The 17000-nt window shown below is 45.3% G+C and overlaps 1 protein-coding gene across 2 annotated transcripts; it reads left to right on the top strand.

Moving 5' to 3' along the window:
• Positions 1-435: 435 nt before the first annotated feature.
• LPAR4 (lysophosphatidic acid receptor 4) lies at positions 436-16388 on the top strand. Of its 2 annotated transcripts, none has more exons than XM_036740100.1 (3): positions 436-486; positions 6498-6646; positions 14359-16388. In XM_036740100.1, the coding sequence occupies exon 3, from the start codon at positions 14535-14537 to the stop codon at positions 15582-15584; it is 1050 nt and encodes a 349-aa protein (XP_036595995.1). In that variant the 5' UTR covers positions 436-486; positions 6498-6646; positions 14359-14534; the 3' UTR covers positions 15585-16388. The 2 variants fall into 2 exon arrangements, with proteins under 2 accessions (XP_036595995.1, XP_036595994.1); XM_036740099.1 differs by lacking the exon at positions 436-486 and adding an exon at positions 1317-1466.
• Positions 16389-17000: the final 612 nt, after the last annotated feature.

The raw sequence follows: 17000 nt of genomic DNA, 5'->3' as shown, positions 1-17000 counted from the left end.
TCATTCCAGAGAAGGGGGAGGGGTGAGGGGTGCTCCAGGTTGGTGGTGGGACAGACTAGAAATGAAGTTGCAGATGGCTGGGTAAAGTTCTATAACAGTGTTCAACTGGGGTGGGGGGGGGGGGTGGGGATGCAGAAGGGAGGGAGAAGGAGGCAAGGAGGGAGGGAGGAAAGGAGGTGGGAGGATAACATTAGAAGCGTGGGCGACCCAGTCAGCAACCTATAGCAGCAGAAAATACTGGAGGGGAGGAAGTATATAGCTGGAGATCATTCCATTCTAAACAGGTTTCATCTGTATACCCTTTACTTTGGTCACTAGAAAGCCCCTGAGCCTTTCTGGCTAATTAGACTTCCTCTCAGCCAACTACTTAAGAGGAGGGGTGGCCCTCCTCCGGCCTCAGAAGAGGAGCTTTCCTGGGGAAGGTGTGCATGTGGCCACTGGGACCGAGGTGCTTTTCCACCGGTGGCACTTCCCAAGTTTAAGACAGTAAGTACTCAGAACTTCTTTCTTGTTTTGCTGCCTTTTCTCCTTTATTCTTTTTTTTCCTCCGGTCTTTTCTTTCATTCGTGGCCCCCTTCCGCCGCCCCCCCCCTCCTTTTCCCTTAGTCTTTCTGCGTCCTTTTTTCTGAGTGCTTTTCCTCCTTGTGGCCTTTCTCCCTCTTTTTCCTGTGTTCTTTCTTTCTCCTTTCTGTGCTTTCTATTTCTCTTTCTTTCATTCTTTCTCCTCCCTCTTTCTTTCCGAAGAGATGGACTGTTAAGTACCCTCTGTGCTTCGAATCGGTTCGGTCCCCTACTCCTCATTAGGCTGCTCCGGGTGAGGCAATCCCGTTGCACGGACACGCACACAAACTCTCTCTGCCCATTAATTGGCCAGGAAAGAAGCTTTAGCCATTGTCAAGTGGCACTTAAGCTGCCAATTCCGGACTGTGCAAACGGCCTTTCCTGGGCAATGAGCTGGGAGGCCAGCTCGGTGCGTGCGCGCAGTGATTGGTGCCTGCCGAGCCCAGCCGAGCCGAGCGCGGCTGCAGCCCCGGGGATTGGGCGGGCTCTGGGCTCCCAACGAGACCTCCTGAGCCAATGGAAAGCATTTCCTATTGAGACCCCCAAGTGCTCCCTTGCCCCTCGGCTTCTTCCCCAGACATTGGGCCCTTTCTTGTGTCCTGTTTGCCGAAGGCATGCCGGCTCTGGCATTCCGGAGACTGGGTGCCTAAACAAAGGCTAGGCGAGCCATGTCCTCCGCCCCCGCCCCCGCCCCTGCCGCCGCCCGCCCGCCCGCTCTGCCCGCTCTGAGGATGAGCGCTCGGCAGTGAGAAGCTGGGACAGACCCGGCTCGGGCTGCTTTCGTTCGTTCGCTTTGCGCCGGACATGGAGAAAGGCATGCACTTGGATAGAGCCTGCGGTTGTAGTCGGGCACTGGGTCTTGCTAGCTAACTGTCTGCTGCCATGAACGCACTTTCTCACTCGGGGTAAGTCTCCTTTGGTCTGTTGTTTGGGAGGGGAGCGGGGTGGGGGGTGCTGGGGGTGTGCTCCTCAGCGGGCACCCTGCCTCTTGGACCGTTCAGGGCCAGAAGGCTCCTCTGCAACTTTGGGCTGAACAAACAATCGATTTCAATTGTTCCTAAAGGGATATAATAAAACGACCATGGGGTTCTCAGGACTCTGCTTAAAGTGAACACAAATGTCCCAGGAAGCTCAGAGTTGCCTGGGAATGAATACAGTATGTAGCGTACCTTGCCAGCAGGATTAAAGGCATCTCCGTGTCTAGCACTTTAAAAACTCCTGTTGCTCTGGGTTACGGTTTTCTTTTATTCTCTTCAAGCTCAGAGGCTGCCTATTGGGAAGAGGTTTCTTTTAGGGTTAACGTGCATAAGATTTCTAGCCCATCAAGCGTGATGGATGTATGGGAATGGGACGGCCAGCAAATTGAATTATTCATCAAAACGGTCCTATATGTGTCAAATGAAAACCTGGATCTTGGGTAAATTGGATGAGCTGTTTAGAAGGAAATGAATAGATGCATAATTCAAGGACAAAGACAGATCGGGGTAATCGGGACATGGGGCAGGTATGAAGAGAATCCTTTCGGAGTAATTCACTCCTTGTGTTTTTACTTCTAACATTCTTCGTGGCAAAGCTCTTTCTGAATTGGTCTGCATTCCCCTGTTCTCTGTTGCAGGCATTTGGCTGTTTAATTCGACAAGATTTCAGTGGGGAAAATGACCAAACAAATCCCTATGGGGAGGTAGCTCAAAGCTTGGTGGGGTCATTCACCATCTCACCCGGCCGGATTATACCAACCCCCTTTCCTAGCTAGCATAAAGGCAACTATTACAGAACCAGAGCCAAAAGCTCTCTACCCTTTCAGGGGGCTCAAGACACATTCAAAAGTAACCCCAACACCCGCGTGGGCACACACACACACACACACAAACACAACCTGTGAAGCAGTCTAAAAGTTACATTCCTGCTAGGGAGGGTATTTGGTCAGCTGATAAAATCACTGGCCTCAGAATTTTAAGGCAGTCTTTATAAAACAGAGAAATACAGGAAAATGTTTGAATAATTCAGATGGGGCTTTTACCAATCAATGCCCACATTTAGAAAACAAAGAGGGATGGAGCTGGGGGTTCACAAACACCCAGGCAAACTTGAAGCCAAAGGGCTAAATCTCTTTGAGGGGAACCTGAGTCGTTGTTGTGAGAAGGTCAGGGCCACTGTGTAAGTAGCGTACTGCTTGTGTTTGTGTGTTCATGCCCTTGACTTGTATAGAAGAATGAGACTTGTGAAAATTGTGGGTGAAAACTAGAAGCTTAGCCTATGGCCATTGACCCCAGGGAAAATTAGGCTGTGTTTTCCCGAGGCCTCCTGGTCCAGTACAAAGAACCCTGGCTTTGGAGCCAGAGGATTTGCAGTTGGAAGGGATCTTAGAGATGATTTAATCCAACTCCCTTATTTCACAGGGAAAGACATTGAGGTCTAGGGAGAAAGTGTGCCCTGGGCAAGCTCAAGTAGCAGAGCCAGGATTTTAGCTCAGAGCTTCTAAATGAAATCGGGGTCCTTCCTCCTATACCACATTGTCTCTCCAAGGTCAATGTTTGAGGCCCAGCTCTGATTCTTACTAGCTGTGTGACCTTGGGCAAGTCACTTCATCTCTCTAAAAAGGAGATAAAATGAAGACCACCTACCTCACTGAGTGAATATTGGCAAAGAGAGATGGGGGCTAGCATCCTTCAAAAGATAAGAAATGTCTATAAATTTTACTAGTTAGTAAATAAAATGGTTTGCTATATTTTGTCTTCTTCTGAGTGGTTCAATAGCCACTTCATCTTTTAGGGGAAAATGGCAGGGAGAAGGTTGGCTAATGAAAGGATGCCTGAATGTCGACTCAGGGACCAAAGAAAAGTAGGGCTTGGATGGCCAGATGAGGGTCAAGTCCAGGTCTAGGGGTAAATCTACTGAGAGTGGAACTGATAGGGATGGTATAAAGACCAGACATGGAGATAGCCTACAAGGTTTTGGACTGCTAGGCTGATGGCCCTACCTCATCAACAGGATATTGAAAAGCATCAGGATATCAGTCAATCAGTCAAAACTTCTAGTCTCTGTAGGAGGATCTGAAGGTAAATATGATAAATTATCTGCCCTCAAGGAAATTACCTTCTAGGAAGAGAAGCAAATTATACCCATATGAAAAGTTACCCAACAATACAAGGCATTATAAGCACCATATAACTAATGATAGATATAAGATGTTAAGGAGTTTGGAGGAGAGAGAGAGACAGAGGGAGAGAGGGAGGAGAGACATAGAAACAGTGAGAGAGAGAGAGAGAGTGAGAGAGAGAGAGATCATTGTAGTGATATAGTGGAAATGACACTGGACTGAACACCCTGGGTTCAAATGCCAGGATGCCAGAACTGCTTTATACTAGCTCTGTGAACTCAGGCAAATCCACTCTGGGCTTCAATTTCTTTCTCTCTAAAGTCAGGGGGCCAAACTAGACTACCTATAAGGTCCCATCTAGCTCGAAATCCTGTGGTTGCGGAAGTCAACGAAGGCTTCATGGGTGCTCGGTAATACTGTTTTGAGCTGGGTCTTGAAAGATGGGTAGGATTTGATGGGCAGAAAGTGGGTTGGGTTGAGGGGAATTCTAGGCAGAACAGTATGAACAAAGGTATAAATGTAAGACTGTACTCATGGGGTTCTCGGAGACAGGAAGATCAGCCTGGCTGAAGCAGATTTTATGCAGGTGAGTAGTTGGGACCAGCCTGTGAAAGAGTCTTGAATGAGTATCCTGTACAGAGTTGGAGAGCCCCTGAAGGTAAAATACACCAGGCAAGCTATTTGTGTCTTATTTGATGAAAATGGTTTCCCTCCTTCATATTGTCTAGTCTCTGCCCACATGGTAGAGAAGGAATTCAAGATAAAGCAGCTTGTGAGTCTAATTTCTCTGACTCACCAATGGCCAATCTGGAGCTCTATGTACAAGGAGCCTCCCCTCTTTAGACAAAAGTAAATGACTATGAAATTGACCACTTGATGAGCTGTTCGCCCTGGATTACTTCCTCACCCAAAGGATTATTGGCCGCCAAGGAGACTTAGGCTTTGAGTAATGATTCTCAGTGACCTGGTCCCCATGGAAGCTTCTCTGGGCAGCTGGACCATGGAAGCATACAGTCTTCATGCTTATGACATGATAGCGTCCCCATGTTGACGTCTGGCCTGATGAATAAATGGCTTAGGATATTGAAAAAACTCCAACATAGCTTTCTTATGTCGCATGCATTGCACTCCTAGTCTTCCTGAGTTGGCAAGAGGGAGCAGGTAGCCCTCAGGGCATTCTCTGCCAAGGTGGACTGTTGGCAGAAAGTGTTTAAGAACTCCTGGCTCACCAGCCTCAATACAACTAGAAAGTGCTATCAATCAGTACAGGTTCTCAGGTGTAAGGCTGTTCCTGTGGGGTACCCAGTTTCAGAATTGTTTTCTGCACACAATTGGCACTCACGTAAAGGTCTATTGTGTCTAGCAGTGAATGACCATGACATCACCTTCCCTAGCTTCTATAACTAGAGGGGCATTGGGATGATGAGTACTTCTAAGGAAGTAAGAGAAGAGGAGAAGGCACCTACACATTCTGGTGGAGTCGTGAGCCCAGTCATGAGACTAGGATTTCAAGGCCTTAAACCAAATCTATTCTTATCAGCCCAACTCAGGTAATCACCCCACTTTGGAAATATGTTTTTTAAAAAAAGCTCCAAGGAAAGCTGGAAATTGTTAATAGCAGAGCATGCAATCAGCCATTCATTTTGATGGTTTATTCAGGTCAGTGATGGTATAGTGTGAGGGGAAACATATACTTCACTCCTAGCCCTCTTAAGAATTGAAGAAATCTTTATCTGGGAATCTGAAAATTTCAAGAGGGCTACATTCTCTTGCAGGGAGGGGTAATGTGCTAATCCAATGGGAGAGTGTAGCCTGCTCCTCCCTTCTTCTTCACCCCCTTTTTCAGATGGCCTTCATATGACAGCTAGGAATGTTAGCCATACCTAGAATGTCAATGCTTGGAGGAACCTTAGAACTAGAACCTAGAATGTATCAAGAGCTAGAAGGAACAATAGAAATCATCTAGTTTAGCTTCCTCATTTTACTGATGAAGAAACTGAGGCCCAGAGAGAGGAAATGTCATTGAGCAAACCAGGAATAAAATCGGAGTCTCCTGAGCCAGAGTTATTTTTACTAGATCGTGTATATTCCCAATTATTTGGAATCATCCCAGAATGGGGTCTTTTGGTAAATTAAATATGCTTGTTAACTGAAAGTGACATACTCACAATTAAAAAGAATTAAATCGTTCATTAGTTATGTGGTGAGAGTAAAGGATAGCAAGTGGCTAGACAGACTACATGCTCTATCAATACTCTTGTAATGTCAAGAGAACACAGGTTAGGACTCAGACACATTAGGTGGACTCCTATGGCAAATTTCAGGGAGGATATGGGTAAGAGTTGAGCAGGATGAACAGGCATAGAGAGACTAGGTTGCATTGTGGGAGGAAATATCTGCATTGGTAAAACTAAAGTAATAATTTGGACCCTTTCAGGAATACTCTTTCTACATGACCAGTTCCTCTTTCCATGTGTGGATGTGGCAGGTCTTGGAAGAAATCAGGCCTGGGGTTGATGGGCCATGGGGGCTCCAGCACTCTGTGTTCCTCCCCACCTCCCCCTTTACCTGCATTGGCTCTCCTTCCTCTGCCTCTCACAGTCAGACCACTGTATGGCTAGAACAGAATGTGTGTGGGGGGGGGTAGGGAGGGGGATCAGGAACAATCACTACCACCAGCAAACTCACATCAGGAAAAAAGGGAGGGTATTTATAATACAGTTTCTCTGTATTGGGTGTCAGTGTGAAGGGGGATTTGGAGCTCAAAAGATGTGAATTTCCAAGAAAAGTGCACATGTATTTCTTTTTCACTGGATATTTCTTCCAATAATTTCAGATTCTCTAGAGCCAAGAACTGTTAGACCCTTCAGTCAAGGCCAGACTGCCAATACAGTCCCAGCTATTGAAGTAACAGGTTTGGAGAACCTGCCTGAACGCCCTACACTTCTGGAGCAAAGAACTTAGAGGGTCCCAAAGTCCTGCTGGGTTCGTATGGTAACCCTTATCTTGTCTGATTTCAATTCTATTGTCATGATCTCTGCCTTCTGTTCTGGGTCTAAGCTGACTATAAAGCCCTGACTCTGGGACGCAGGTATAACTCCTTGGGTGGGGAGAGGAGCTGACCATGGTGCATCTCAGCAGCTCTTTGGCATCTCTCTGGCAAATAGGTTATTTAAGTAATCTCTGAGGCTGCATCTGGACATCTGGTGTCAGAGGGCCAATCTGGTAGGATTTTTGTCAAGTTACTTTCCCTCTCTAGGCCTCAGTTTCCACTGAGAATGTGGGACTACATAATATCTGATGTCTCTCCTAGTTCTAAACCTTATGTACCAGCCTATTCATCAGAGTAGGTGCCTGTGCTTGCTACTGCTTTAGATCCCAATCCTCCATACCCTGGCGTACTACCTGGGGGGTATATCCCAAATTTACTACTCGTCAACTAATCTGATCAAGAGCCTGCACTAAATTCAGCTAGTCCTCTGATAAAAAACACATGGCTCAACCCCAGACCCAGACTTGAGGCTTTTCCAGCTGGGCCGGACGAGCCTTCAGGAGCACAGGGTCAGCTTCACACCCCAATAAGGTACTGGAGGAGAACATCAGAATGAAAGAAAGAATTACATTGTAGGAATTAGGCATGCTACATAATCAGACAGAGAGGCAGCCTGGTATAGTAAGTACAGTAAGAGTCAAGAAGGCCTGGGTTCCTTCCATTCCAGCCTTTAACACACACTGACTGGGTGACCCTGGGAAATTGCTGAACCTCTTAGTGCCACAAGCAACTTTCTATAACTTGAAGTTACAAAAAAGTTATTGATCTACAGCAAAGGAAAAATGCAAATTCCCCTTAGATAGTGACTTTCCCTCATTTATCTCCCAGCATTCCTCAGAGGGTGCTTGCTAGTCACAGTTCCCACAATTTTATAGATGTATATGCACATCACTAAAATTTTTGGTCACTTGCCCAAAGTATTGTAACAATTGCTGCCTACAGTAGTCTGAGACTATGGTGGTAACCAGTCTCCTATTTGATATCTCCCCAAATTCTTCATTTCATTCTCTGCCCCCTTTCCTTAACCAAGCATTCAGAATTATTAAAGGCAATGCTACCACCAAGCCCAGGACAGGATGAAAGGGTCTTGTTGTTTCTTGTGATCCAGTTAATTAAGCTAATACAAATGTAAGGTATTATTCTAAATCGTGTGTGTGTGTGTGTGTGTGCCATCACACACATACATAGACAATGTACTCACATCTTTGGGGTCTCAGTCCCCTTGGTTTGTATTCATGTCCCCCTGCATCAGTGCACATAGATATATGATAATTAGGTGTCCAAATGGAAAACTGTTAAGCCTGCCCAGATAGTTTGGGGGTGGTAAGAAACAAAGCAGAATTCCCAGTTGACATAGAGGCAAAGTGCAGAATTTGGAAATTAGTGCTTCCAGGAATTTCCCTCAAAGCCTCCAGCCCCTCTGTTGTGATGAGATACCAAGTCTCAAGGCTCAGGACAATTCTAAAACTGTAGCTTGAGCAATTTCTCTGTAATCATTTTACTTCCTAACCAAGTGGAGGCAAAAGACCACATTACTGAAAGGAGGCTGATGCAATTCTTTGGCCCTCTGCTTTGGAGCAGCCGACCCTCTTCTTTTCCAAGTGATGGACCATGTCAGTGGGTGAAGGGTTACTGGGGAAGTGAAGCCACTTTTGGTCAGAAGAGGAGGGAAAATCAGCTTGGCCTTTGGGATAGGGAAGATAGGATCTGATTGGATCAGGGGCCCAGTCAGTCCAGCGCTTGAGTTAAGTAAAATGGATTGGGGGGGGGCAGGGGGAGAAGAGCCAGGAGGGCAATGCAAACCAGATCTAGCCCGGGGAAGCCACCATTAACAGGAAATACCTCTCAGCTCTCCCAGGAGATCTTATGGAACATAGAAACCCAGGTTGAACAAGTGAAGCATTTAGCACAAAATGAGGGTTGCCTAGAATTTGAGCTGATAGGGATCAATTTCCTAGCTCAATTGTGGAGTGAAGCCTTTGGCAGTTTCCTCCATATGGCGTGTTATATATATGACGATGCCATATTAGGGATATTCTTCTGAAATAGCAACAACAGAATACTATAACCTGAACTTCAATAGCAGCCATACCTTGGCTGATGATTCTACGCTTTGGCCTGGGAAATGTCTTAATCTTGTCTATTTTCAGCTCTCTACTGTTGCCAATGCCTTACCCATCCCTTGTCCAGGGTCACGTGGGGCTCCCTGGATTTTCACAGCATTTCGGTATCCCTTAGCTCCCAACACTATTTAGTATTTATAGGCAAGAATACAATGGTGTCAGAGGAAGTGCTGGACTCTATTGTGTCAAGTTTCATACACTTCCACCAGATTAGAAAGAGGAAATACTCGAGAGAGCTGAACTACTCAAACCTGCCCAAATCCTATTCAAAATGAATCAGTGGGAGAGACTTGAGGTTTCCTCAGCCTTCTGGGACTTGGTTTCCCAGGCTCTGATTAATTCTGCTTATGGCACCATGTGTGCAGGTAGTGAGGGAGGGAGGGAAGAAGCATTTCTACATGGTACCTACTATGTTCCAGGTATTGTGCTAAGCACTTTTTACAAATATTGTCTCATTTGATCCTCACAACAACCCTGTGAGTAAGTGGGAGAAAACTGTGCTTTTAAGGTATCCCCTGGAAAGTTCCCACCTTGTAAACTGCAGAGATTGATTTATTAACTGAGGAGGGCTGAGAGGCTAAATATTCTGCAGGAGTTGGGGAGATCCCAAGTTTAGCATACTTCATTATTGTTAAAAATCAAAAGAAAGACTGGAAAATGGGAGTACCTGCAATGAGCTGTCTGAATTGAGTCCATATGTGTGGGGCAAAGTTAAAGATTCATTTTGGGTTGGATTTTCTCGGTCCACCTTCAGTTGACCTGCTTCCTGCCCATTGTCAATGGGAAAGCATCTCTCTGATGAACTGAACTCACCAAGTGATTAATTGTGGGAATAATTGGCTGTAAAAACAGGGCAGAAATGTGTGTGTGTGTGCATAGAATTTTTTTCCCCTGCAACTCATCTGAAGCACACATGTTGGCCCATTGCCTCTGTTCACTGCACAATCTGTTAACCATTTATGAAAAGCCCTAGTGGTAACTATGTTCTGCCTCCTTCACAACTAAAAGCCATTCCTTGAACCTACCTTGTTGTTTTTTCATTGGGGTGAATAAATGTCCTTCCTCCCAGAATCCTCCATCTGCAAAGCATGAGCCTGGTGGAGCAGAAAAGAACATTCTAAGTACCATGGGGTGGCAGAGCTGGGTCTCAAATAAAAGACAGCTTTCCATCTCACCGGTCTCTACATGACTGTGGGCTATTTCAGAGAGGTGCCAAGGGGGACAGGAACAAGGCCTTTCCCAAAACCATTCAAGAAATCTTGCTTCTTGCTCCATTCAGTTCAGCTGGCTTGGGCGTGGTCCCCCAAGGATATAAAACTGCCTAGAGGGCTGCTTTCAATTTTTGCCTAATAGGTTGTGTGACTTTGGGCAAGCCCCTTACCTTGTCTGGATGTCAACTTGCCTCTGTTGGACTAAATTGGCACAAAGGTCCCCTAGCTCAAATGTTCCGTGGTCCTAAGTATAGCATCAAGGGTGGAGACTTTGAATGCAGTATTTGGAGGGAGAAGCCTCTGTAAGCTTATTATTCTGATGTTGAGACAACTCTTCAACCCAGTGCCATTCCAGGGACATGGGTTTAATCCAGGACAGGTGCTGAAAACAGACTGAAGCCCCAGCTGCTGCCCGGGCTCTGTTTTCAGCCTGCCTCGCCCTAAAGATCCTGGGACGCTTCGGGGAATTTAGTCTCCACCTAATTTGGCTTTCATTGGGGTCAAATAAGATGTTTGGAAATTGCTTATCACAGTGCCTGGCACATGGAGGTGCTTCATAAATGTGTGATCCCTTCCCAGTCCAAAAGGAACCCCTAAAGAAACTTCAAGTCCGTCTCAATCTGGAGTTCTAGTCTCAGCTCTACTGTTTGCTCCATGTGACCACTGCGAAAATCACTTCTCCCCTCTGTGAGGTCCAGTTTACTCAGGCTTAAGACAAGGTCGGACTCATAAAGCCCTATGATGTTGTTAGCTCCAAAATCCCATGATCCTACTTTCAGCTGAAACTCAAACACAGGATTTCTAAACAGAAAGAAACCTGAAAAGGAATGATGTCTTTTTGGATGGAGACAGAGGTGCCAAGGAAATGCCAGCATAAGTGTTCAGTTGTGTCAGGGAGGGCAGGAAAAGTTTAGAGAATGCTACTTGGGTAGTGTTGATCACTGTTAGATTCCAAAGTTTTCCACAGGTCCTACTGAATCCTCCCAAGTCCAGCTCAAAGATGGGGACATGGGTGGTATGTATACAGAGGAGAGGAAGGGTATAGCCAAGCTCCATACTGAGTCAGAAATAGAACTCGGCTAATGTGCTGGGTAAAATTCCAGGCCCACACTCTCACTGCTAGACAGCCAAGGTGCTATGTGCTGCAGTGGGGAAAGGAGGCTGGCTGGCTGGCTGGCAGACAGATGTTTCTCCCATTTTCTGGGTTCAGAATTGTGAAAAGACTAATATTTTCTTGCCTGTATTCTTTTTTCTCCTCTAGCATTTGATTACTTAGAGCAAGGTCACAAATATTAATTGGGTGCCTTCCTGGGCCAAACCCTCTACTAGGCATTCTGGGGTATGCAAAAGTAGAAGACCCCACCCTTCTGGAGCCAATGTTTTGGGTAGGGAGACAGAACATACCCGTGTGAATGCAGCCTATTCTATTGATTTTGGTCTGGACCTGTGACTGTAAGGAAATTCCCTCCACCAATTGCAGACTGGCAATTGTTTAGCAACTCCTTGGGGGATGCTGAGAGCTGAAGTGGCTTACCCACAATCTCACAGCCAGTAGGTGTCAGAGGCAGACCTGACTCTGGGCCGAGCTCTTCATCTACTCAACACCCTACTTGTCTATGTGTCTTGGTCACTTCCTTGAAGACACCCACTTTGGAGGAATCGTAGAATAAGGGAGTAAGAAAAATCATATAGCATTTTCTTAAGAAGGCTACTTAAGAAAGGTGAAGGAGATTCAGTTAGAGTCTTATTTCTGGGTGAAATCATTTGAAAGGAGGTGGGACTTGAAAGGCAGGTGTGATTTGGAGAGACAGGAAGGTGGGCTCAGAGGCTAGATCAGGTGTAGGGAACCTGCGGCCTCGAGGCTACATGTGGGATTTGTTCTGTGAAGTTTGGATTCAATCAAATGGCCACACCTGAAGACCTAGAGGGCCCCACGTGACCTCGAGGCCGAAGGTTCCCCACCCCTGGGCTAGAATCATGGGCCAGAGTTTCAGGTTAAAACACCTGGCCAAAAGAACGAGTGAATGATGGAGCAGTTTGTTAAGTGATGATTAGGTGCCAGGTGCTGTGCTAGTGCTGGGGCTCTAAGTACAAGCAAGTAAGATAGTCCTTGCCTTGAGAAGCTCCTGTGAAAACAAAGGAAGACAAAACATAAAGACAAAAGCCAGAAAGGAACGGAAGGGGGAGAGTATGCATGGTTTAAGCATGGTTTGGAAAAGGTCAGGAAGTAGTGTGGAGACCTGACCCTGGGCAAGAGAAGGCAAAATCCCAGCATCCCAAGGTCAGAAGTTAAGGTTCAGGTGGGAGGGGGATGGTTGAAGGGGAGGTGCTATGATTTAGAAATGACTGGGAAGATAGACAGCTGGAAGGAAAGAACCTTAGAAGTTTTCTAGTCCAATCACCTCATTGTACTGAGACCTACTAAGGTAAAGTGACTTGCTTACAGTCACATGGCTAGTGAGTGGCAGAGTAAAGATTTGAACCCAAGGCTTTTGACTCTGAATATAGGCCTCATTCTGCAACACCCCAGTGCAAAAATACAGAATCAAAAATGCCTTGGGAGTTCTTATCAAGACCACTGGCTACCCTAAGCAGAAGAGACCTGTTCTGGCATGTTATCTCACTCAGGAGCATGCTGGGTTTTGGGCTGCCTCACTCTTGGCTACCCTTGGCCTTAGGCCCCATTTCTCCCCAATGTTGTCTCTCCCATCATAAACCCTGAGTTCCTCATCCTACTTGCTGTCAAAATCAAGTTCTTGCAGAGAGTGGACTGAACTTTCTTGGTTAGATTGCTGGGCATCGCATGCTCTGCCCTAGAGTCTCCATGTGGGACCACTCAGTAAAACTACAGGGCACTGGGTTTGAGGAAAATGTGGGCTTAAATAGCCCAGGCAAGATGGTTTTTTTCTTTTTTTGGCTTAGGTATAGAAGCCCTTTTATCTAGTTCCTGGGAATGAACATTATGGTATAATGGAGGACACTCTGGATCTGGAGTCAGAAGATGTGGGTCCAAATCCTTCTCTGACACTTAGTAGATGGGTGACCTTGGCTAAGTCACTTCCCCCCTTGGATATCAGTTTCTTCATCTAGAGGTAGAGGACACAACACAAAGGTTTAGACTAGATCTTACATCTACAATCTAAGTTTCTCTGGTCGCTAATATAAGGAAGAGACATTTTAGAGGAATGGTTTTTTACATTTAGAATATTACCCATGTGAAATTCATTTGTTTTCTATGTGGGACACAGAGACCACTTTTCTTCTACAGGATTCTCATCTCAATGGCTTAAAAAACTAACCTCTTGCACGTAATGCCTTAGGGAGCAGACAGACATGGCCCTTTCCCTTAGCAGTTCTCAAGCTAAGGCATTCCATAAATATAAACAAAAATCTCCCCCCAAATCTGCACAGACACTGAGCAAGAAGATTAAGTCAGTGGCTCCCCTATGAAGAAGCAGTCCCCCTGGGGAGGCAGGTTATGTAGGCGAAAGCTGGGGGAATGAGTGTTTATAGAGGAACAGTCTCTAACTCTACTCAGATGGGCCAGCAAAAAGAAAATCAAGGAGACAGCGTGGCAATCAAATGTCAACCAACCTGAGCCCTTAGGCAGGTGACAAGACAATAAACTCATGTCAAGGATTTAGCAAAAAAATGCTACTTTCAGGATGTGTCCTAGAATCATTATGGGGTCTGTCCAGACTCCTGTGCTTTCTCCATCTGTGGTCCTGCACAGTGGACACTGATGCTCAGGCCCTGAGGCTGTACGGGTTCCCCAATAACTAAAGATTTAGCTTTGTTCAGTACATTGTACTTATGAATGCCAGAGGCAAATATATTTTAGGACAGGCAGCAAAGCACAGTAGAAAGAAAGCTATCCTGAAAGCCAGGGGACCTAAGTTCTGCCCTAACTTTGTTCCTAACTAGCCGCGTGACACTGAGCAAATCACCTGAAGTCTCTGAACTGACAGCAAGGATGATAATGCTTGCACATGGTTGTTAGGAAGATTTGGCAGATAAAGTCAAATAATGAAAACTCTTAAGTGTCTGAAACTATAAGGGATGATTAATAGTAACAGTATTAATAAACAAAGAATATGTTTTGCTCAAACCCTCAGCTAGACCAGAACCCCCATTTCTTGAGTGCCTCAGCTAATGCACAGGGCACTTCATGACACTGAATTTCCTTAGTCTGGGCTCTTTTCTTCTTCAAATCTGAGTAGACAGGATGTGGATCTGTTCCTTCCCTGCAATGGTACTTGAAATATACTTGATTGGTTGCTGTGCTGACTGGTTCCATCTTGTCTCCTATAGGAGAAAAATACCTTTCTGCAATATTCAGGTCCCAGAGAAGTTACCTCTTTGACAGGCAGGTGTTCCAAGTGGCACTTGGCCACCCTCACCACCCCCCAGGCATCCTGACCAGTGTATGGACACCACAGACACAGACACCATTGCAGCAGCTTCTGGAAGCCTAGTCTGAAACTGGAATGGGAAACTCCAGCACCAACCAGACGTGTTTCACAGATGACTCTTTTAAGTACAATCTGAATGGCGCAGTTTACAGTGTCGTGTTCATCCTTGGCCTGATAACAAACTGTGCATCCCTTTTTGTCTTCTGCTGTCGGATGAAAATGAGGAGTGAGACTGCCATTTTCATCACCAACCTGGCCCTCTCTGATTTGCTCTTTGTTTTTACCTTGCCTTTTAAGATTTTTTACAACTTTAACAGACACTGGCCTTTTGGTGACACCCTCTGCAAGATTTCTGGGACTGCATTTCTCACCAATATCTATGGAAGCATGCTTTTCCTCACCTGCATCAGTGTTGACCGATTCCTTGCTATTGTCTATCCCTTCCGCTCTCGTACCATCCGGACAAGAAGAAACTCTGCCATCGTGTGTGCAGGAGTGTGGATACTGGTCCTCAGTGGTGGGATATCAGCCTCTTTGTTCTCCACAACCAATGTCTCCAATTCCACAACAACCTGCTTTGAGGGATTTTCCAAGCGCATCTGGAAGACCTATTTGTCCAAGATCACTATATTTATTGAAGTGGTAGGCTTCATCATTCCTTTACTCCTGAACCTCACATGCTCTTCCTTGGTACTTCGAACCCTCCGGAAACCTGCAACACTGTCCCAGATTGGAACCAACAAAGAGAAAGTGCTGAAGATGATCATTGTGCATGTGGCCATTTTCATTGTCTGTTTTGTGCCATACAACTCTATTCTCTTCCTCTATGCTCTGGTCCGCTCCCAAGCCATAACCAACTGCTCCTTGGAGAGGTTTGCCAAAACGATGTACCCCATTACGCTGTGTATTGCGACACTCAATTGCTGCTTTGACCCATTCATCTATTACTTCACATTGGAGTCCTTTCAGAAGTCTCTTTATATCAACACCCAGATCAAAATGGAGTCGCTTTTCAAGACTGAAACACCACTGACGGCGAAGACTTCTCTTCCAGCGATCCAGGAGGAACTCAGTGACCAGGCGATGACTAATGGGGGAGAACTCATGTTGGAATCCAACCTCTAACCATGCTACAGATCTTGCATTCATTCTGTATTGTACAACTTCCCAATGATGAGACCCTGAGCAACAGCTTTGAGTCTAATATCACAGAAACTAGTGACACACTGCCTGCCTCAAGGAGGATCCGGATTCTTGTAGTAACACATGCCACTTTTTTCCGATACCAACAGGTCTAATGCTGTTATAACATCCTGAGGGAGTACCAGATTTTTTGCTATCCTAGAGTTTTGCTATGTGAAATGAATGGGTGGAAGAAATCTTTGTTATCTAGTGATTGTCATTCGAATGGTAAGTGGAGCGACATGACTGGACTTGGAGCCATAGAATCAAGTCAGGAAATGGAAAATCAAGTCTATCAGCTTACTACTCATAGCTACATGCTATATCCCCCCCTTCTCTACGAAGAAAGCCAGTGGTTCCTCCATTCACTTTGAATGGCTGTTTTTTGGATATCAAGCCAGCAGTTTTCCTCATTCTTCAAACTAACTCCAAGAGTATATTTTTGAGTTTTATTTTCATTGAAACATTCAATTGAACAACAATTAAATACCTACTACATGCAAGGCACAGACCAGCTCAATTTGGCGTGTGTGTCTGTGTGTGTATGTGTTTAAGAACAGGAGAGAAGAGTTACTGAAGTAACTGGCTCTTCTGATCAGAATACTTGCAATATAAACCACCAGACATGGTGATGTGTTCAAGTGCATGCTTATTTTACCTTTATATTTGTGTACTTTTCTTACTAGCAACATTCGGATTGAAAACCTGGGCACATCATAGCTGAAAAGTATCTGAATCTGTGCTCAGAGCAGGGGTTAAGTGGGAGATGGGGGAGGGGGGAATCATATTAAAAGAACATTCTTAAAGCACACATTTATTGTATCTTTGCATGATCTGTAGCCTTGGGCAGTGTGTGCTTCATTTCCTTATTTAATGGAGACCTTGGCTGCAGAGTAAATATAGGCACTAAACATATATAGTTAGAAAATCAGATAGAACTAATTCTCCTTTGCTCTTGCCGTTTACAGACGTGTGCCCGACTGGACATGCATCTCTCCTGCTACTTTTAGAGCAAAAAACCAAACCAAGTTGGTCTTTCCTTTGTTTCTTTGCCACATGCCTGCTTGTTTTGCAACTAACTTATTATTCATTTTGCATTTCTTATAGATTTATGAAACCTATATTTTATATATATATTATATATATATAAATGAGCATGTATTTGTCCATTGGGCCAAAGGCATGAAGTTGTATGGCTGAGGCACTAAAAGATTTGATGAGAACAGGACATAAATCATGAATACAAAGTCTTTCTAGGTAGTGAGGAAGGTGCTTCAGTGGTTCTTGCCCCAGTGACCTGGTGATGTGTCCATAATAAAGATGTAACCAACCAATGACAATGGACTGAATGTATATTTA

This window comes from Trichosurus vulpecula, chromosome X (genome assembly GCF_011100635.1).
Source record: "Trichosurus vulpecula isolate mTriVul1 chromosome X, mTriVul1.pri, whole genome shotgun sequence".
Lineage (NCBI taxonomy): Eukaryota > Metazoa > Chordata > Mammalia > Diprotodontia > Phalangeridae > Trichosurus > Trichosurus vulpecula.
Note: the sequence above shows the minus strand (reverse complement) of the source record. Positions and strands in the feature narration are given on the sequence as shown.

Excerpts from the sequence above, each read along its gene's own strand:
- LPAR4 (XM_036740100.1), top strand. The coding sequence starts at position 14,535 with ATGGGAAACTCCAGCACCAACCAGACGTGTTTCACAGATGACTCTTTT.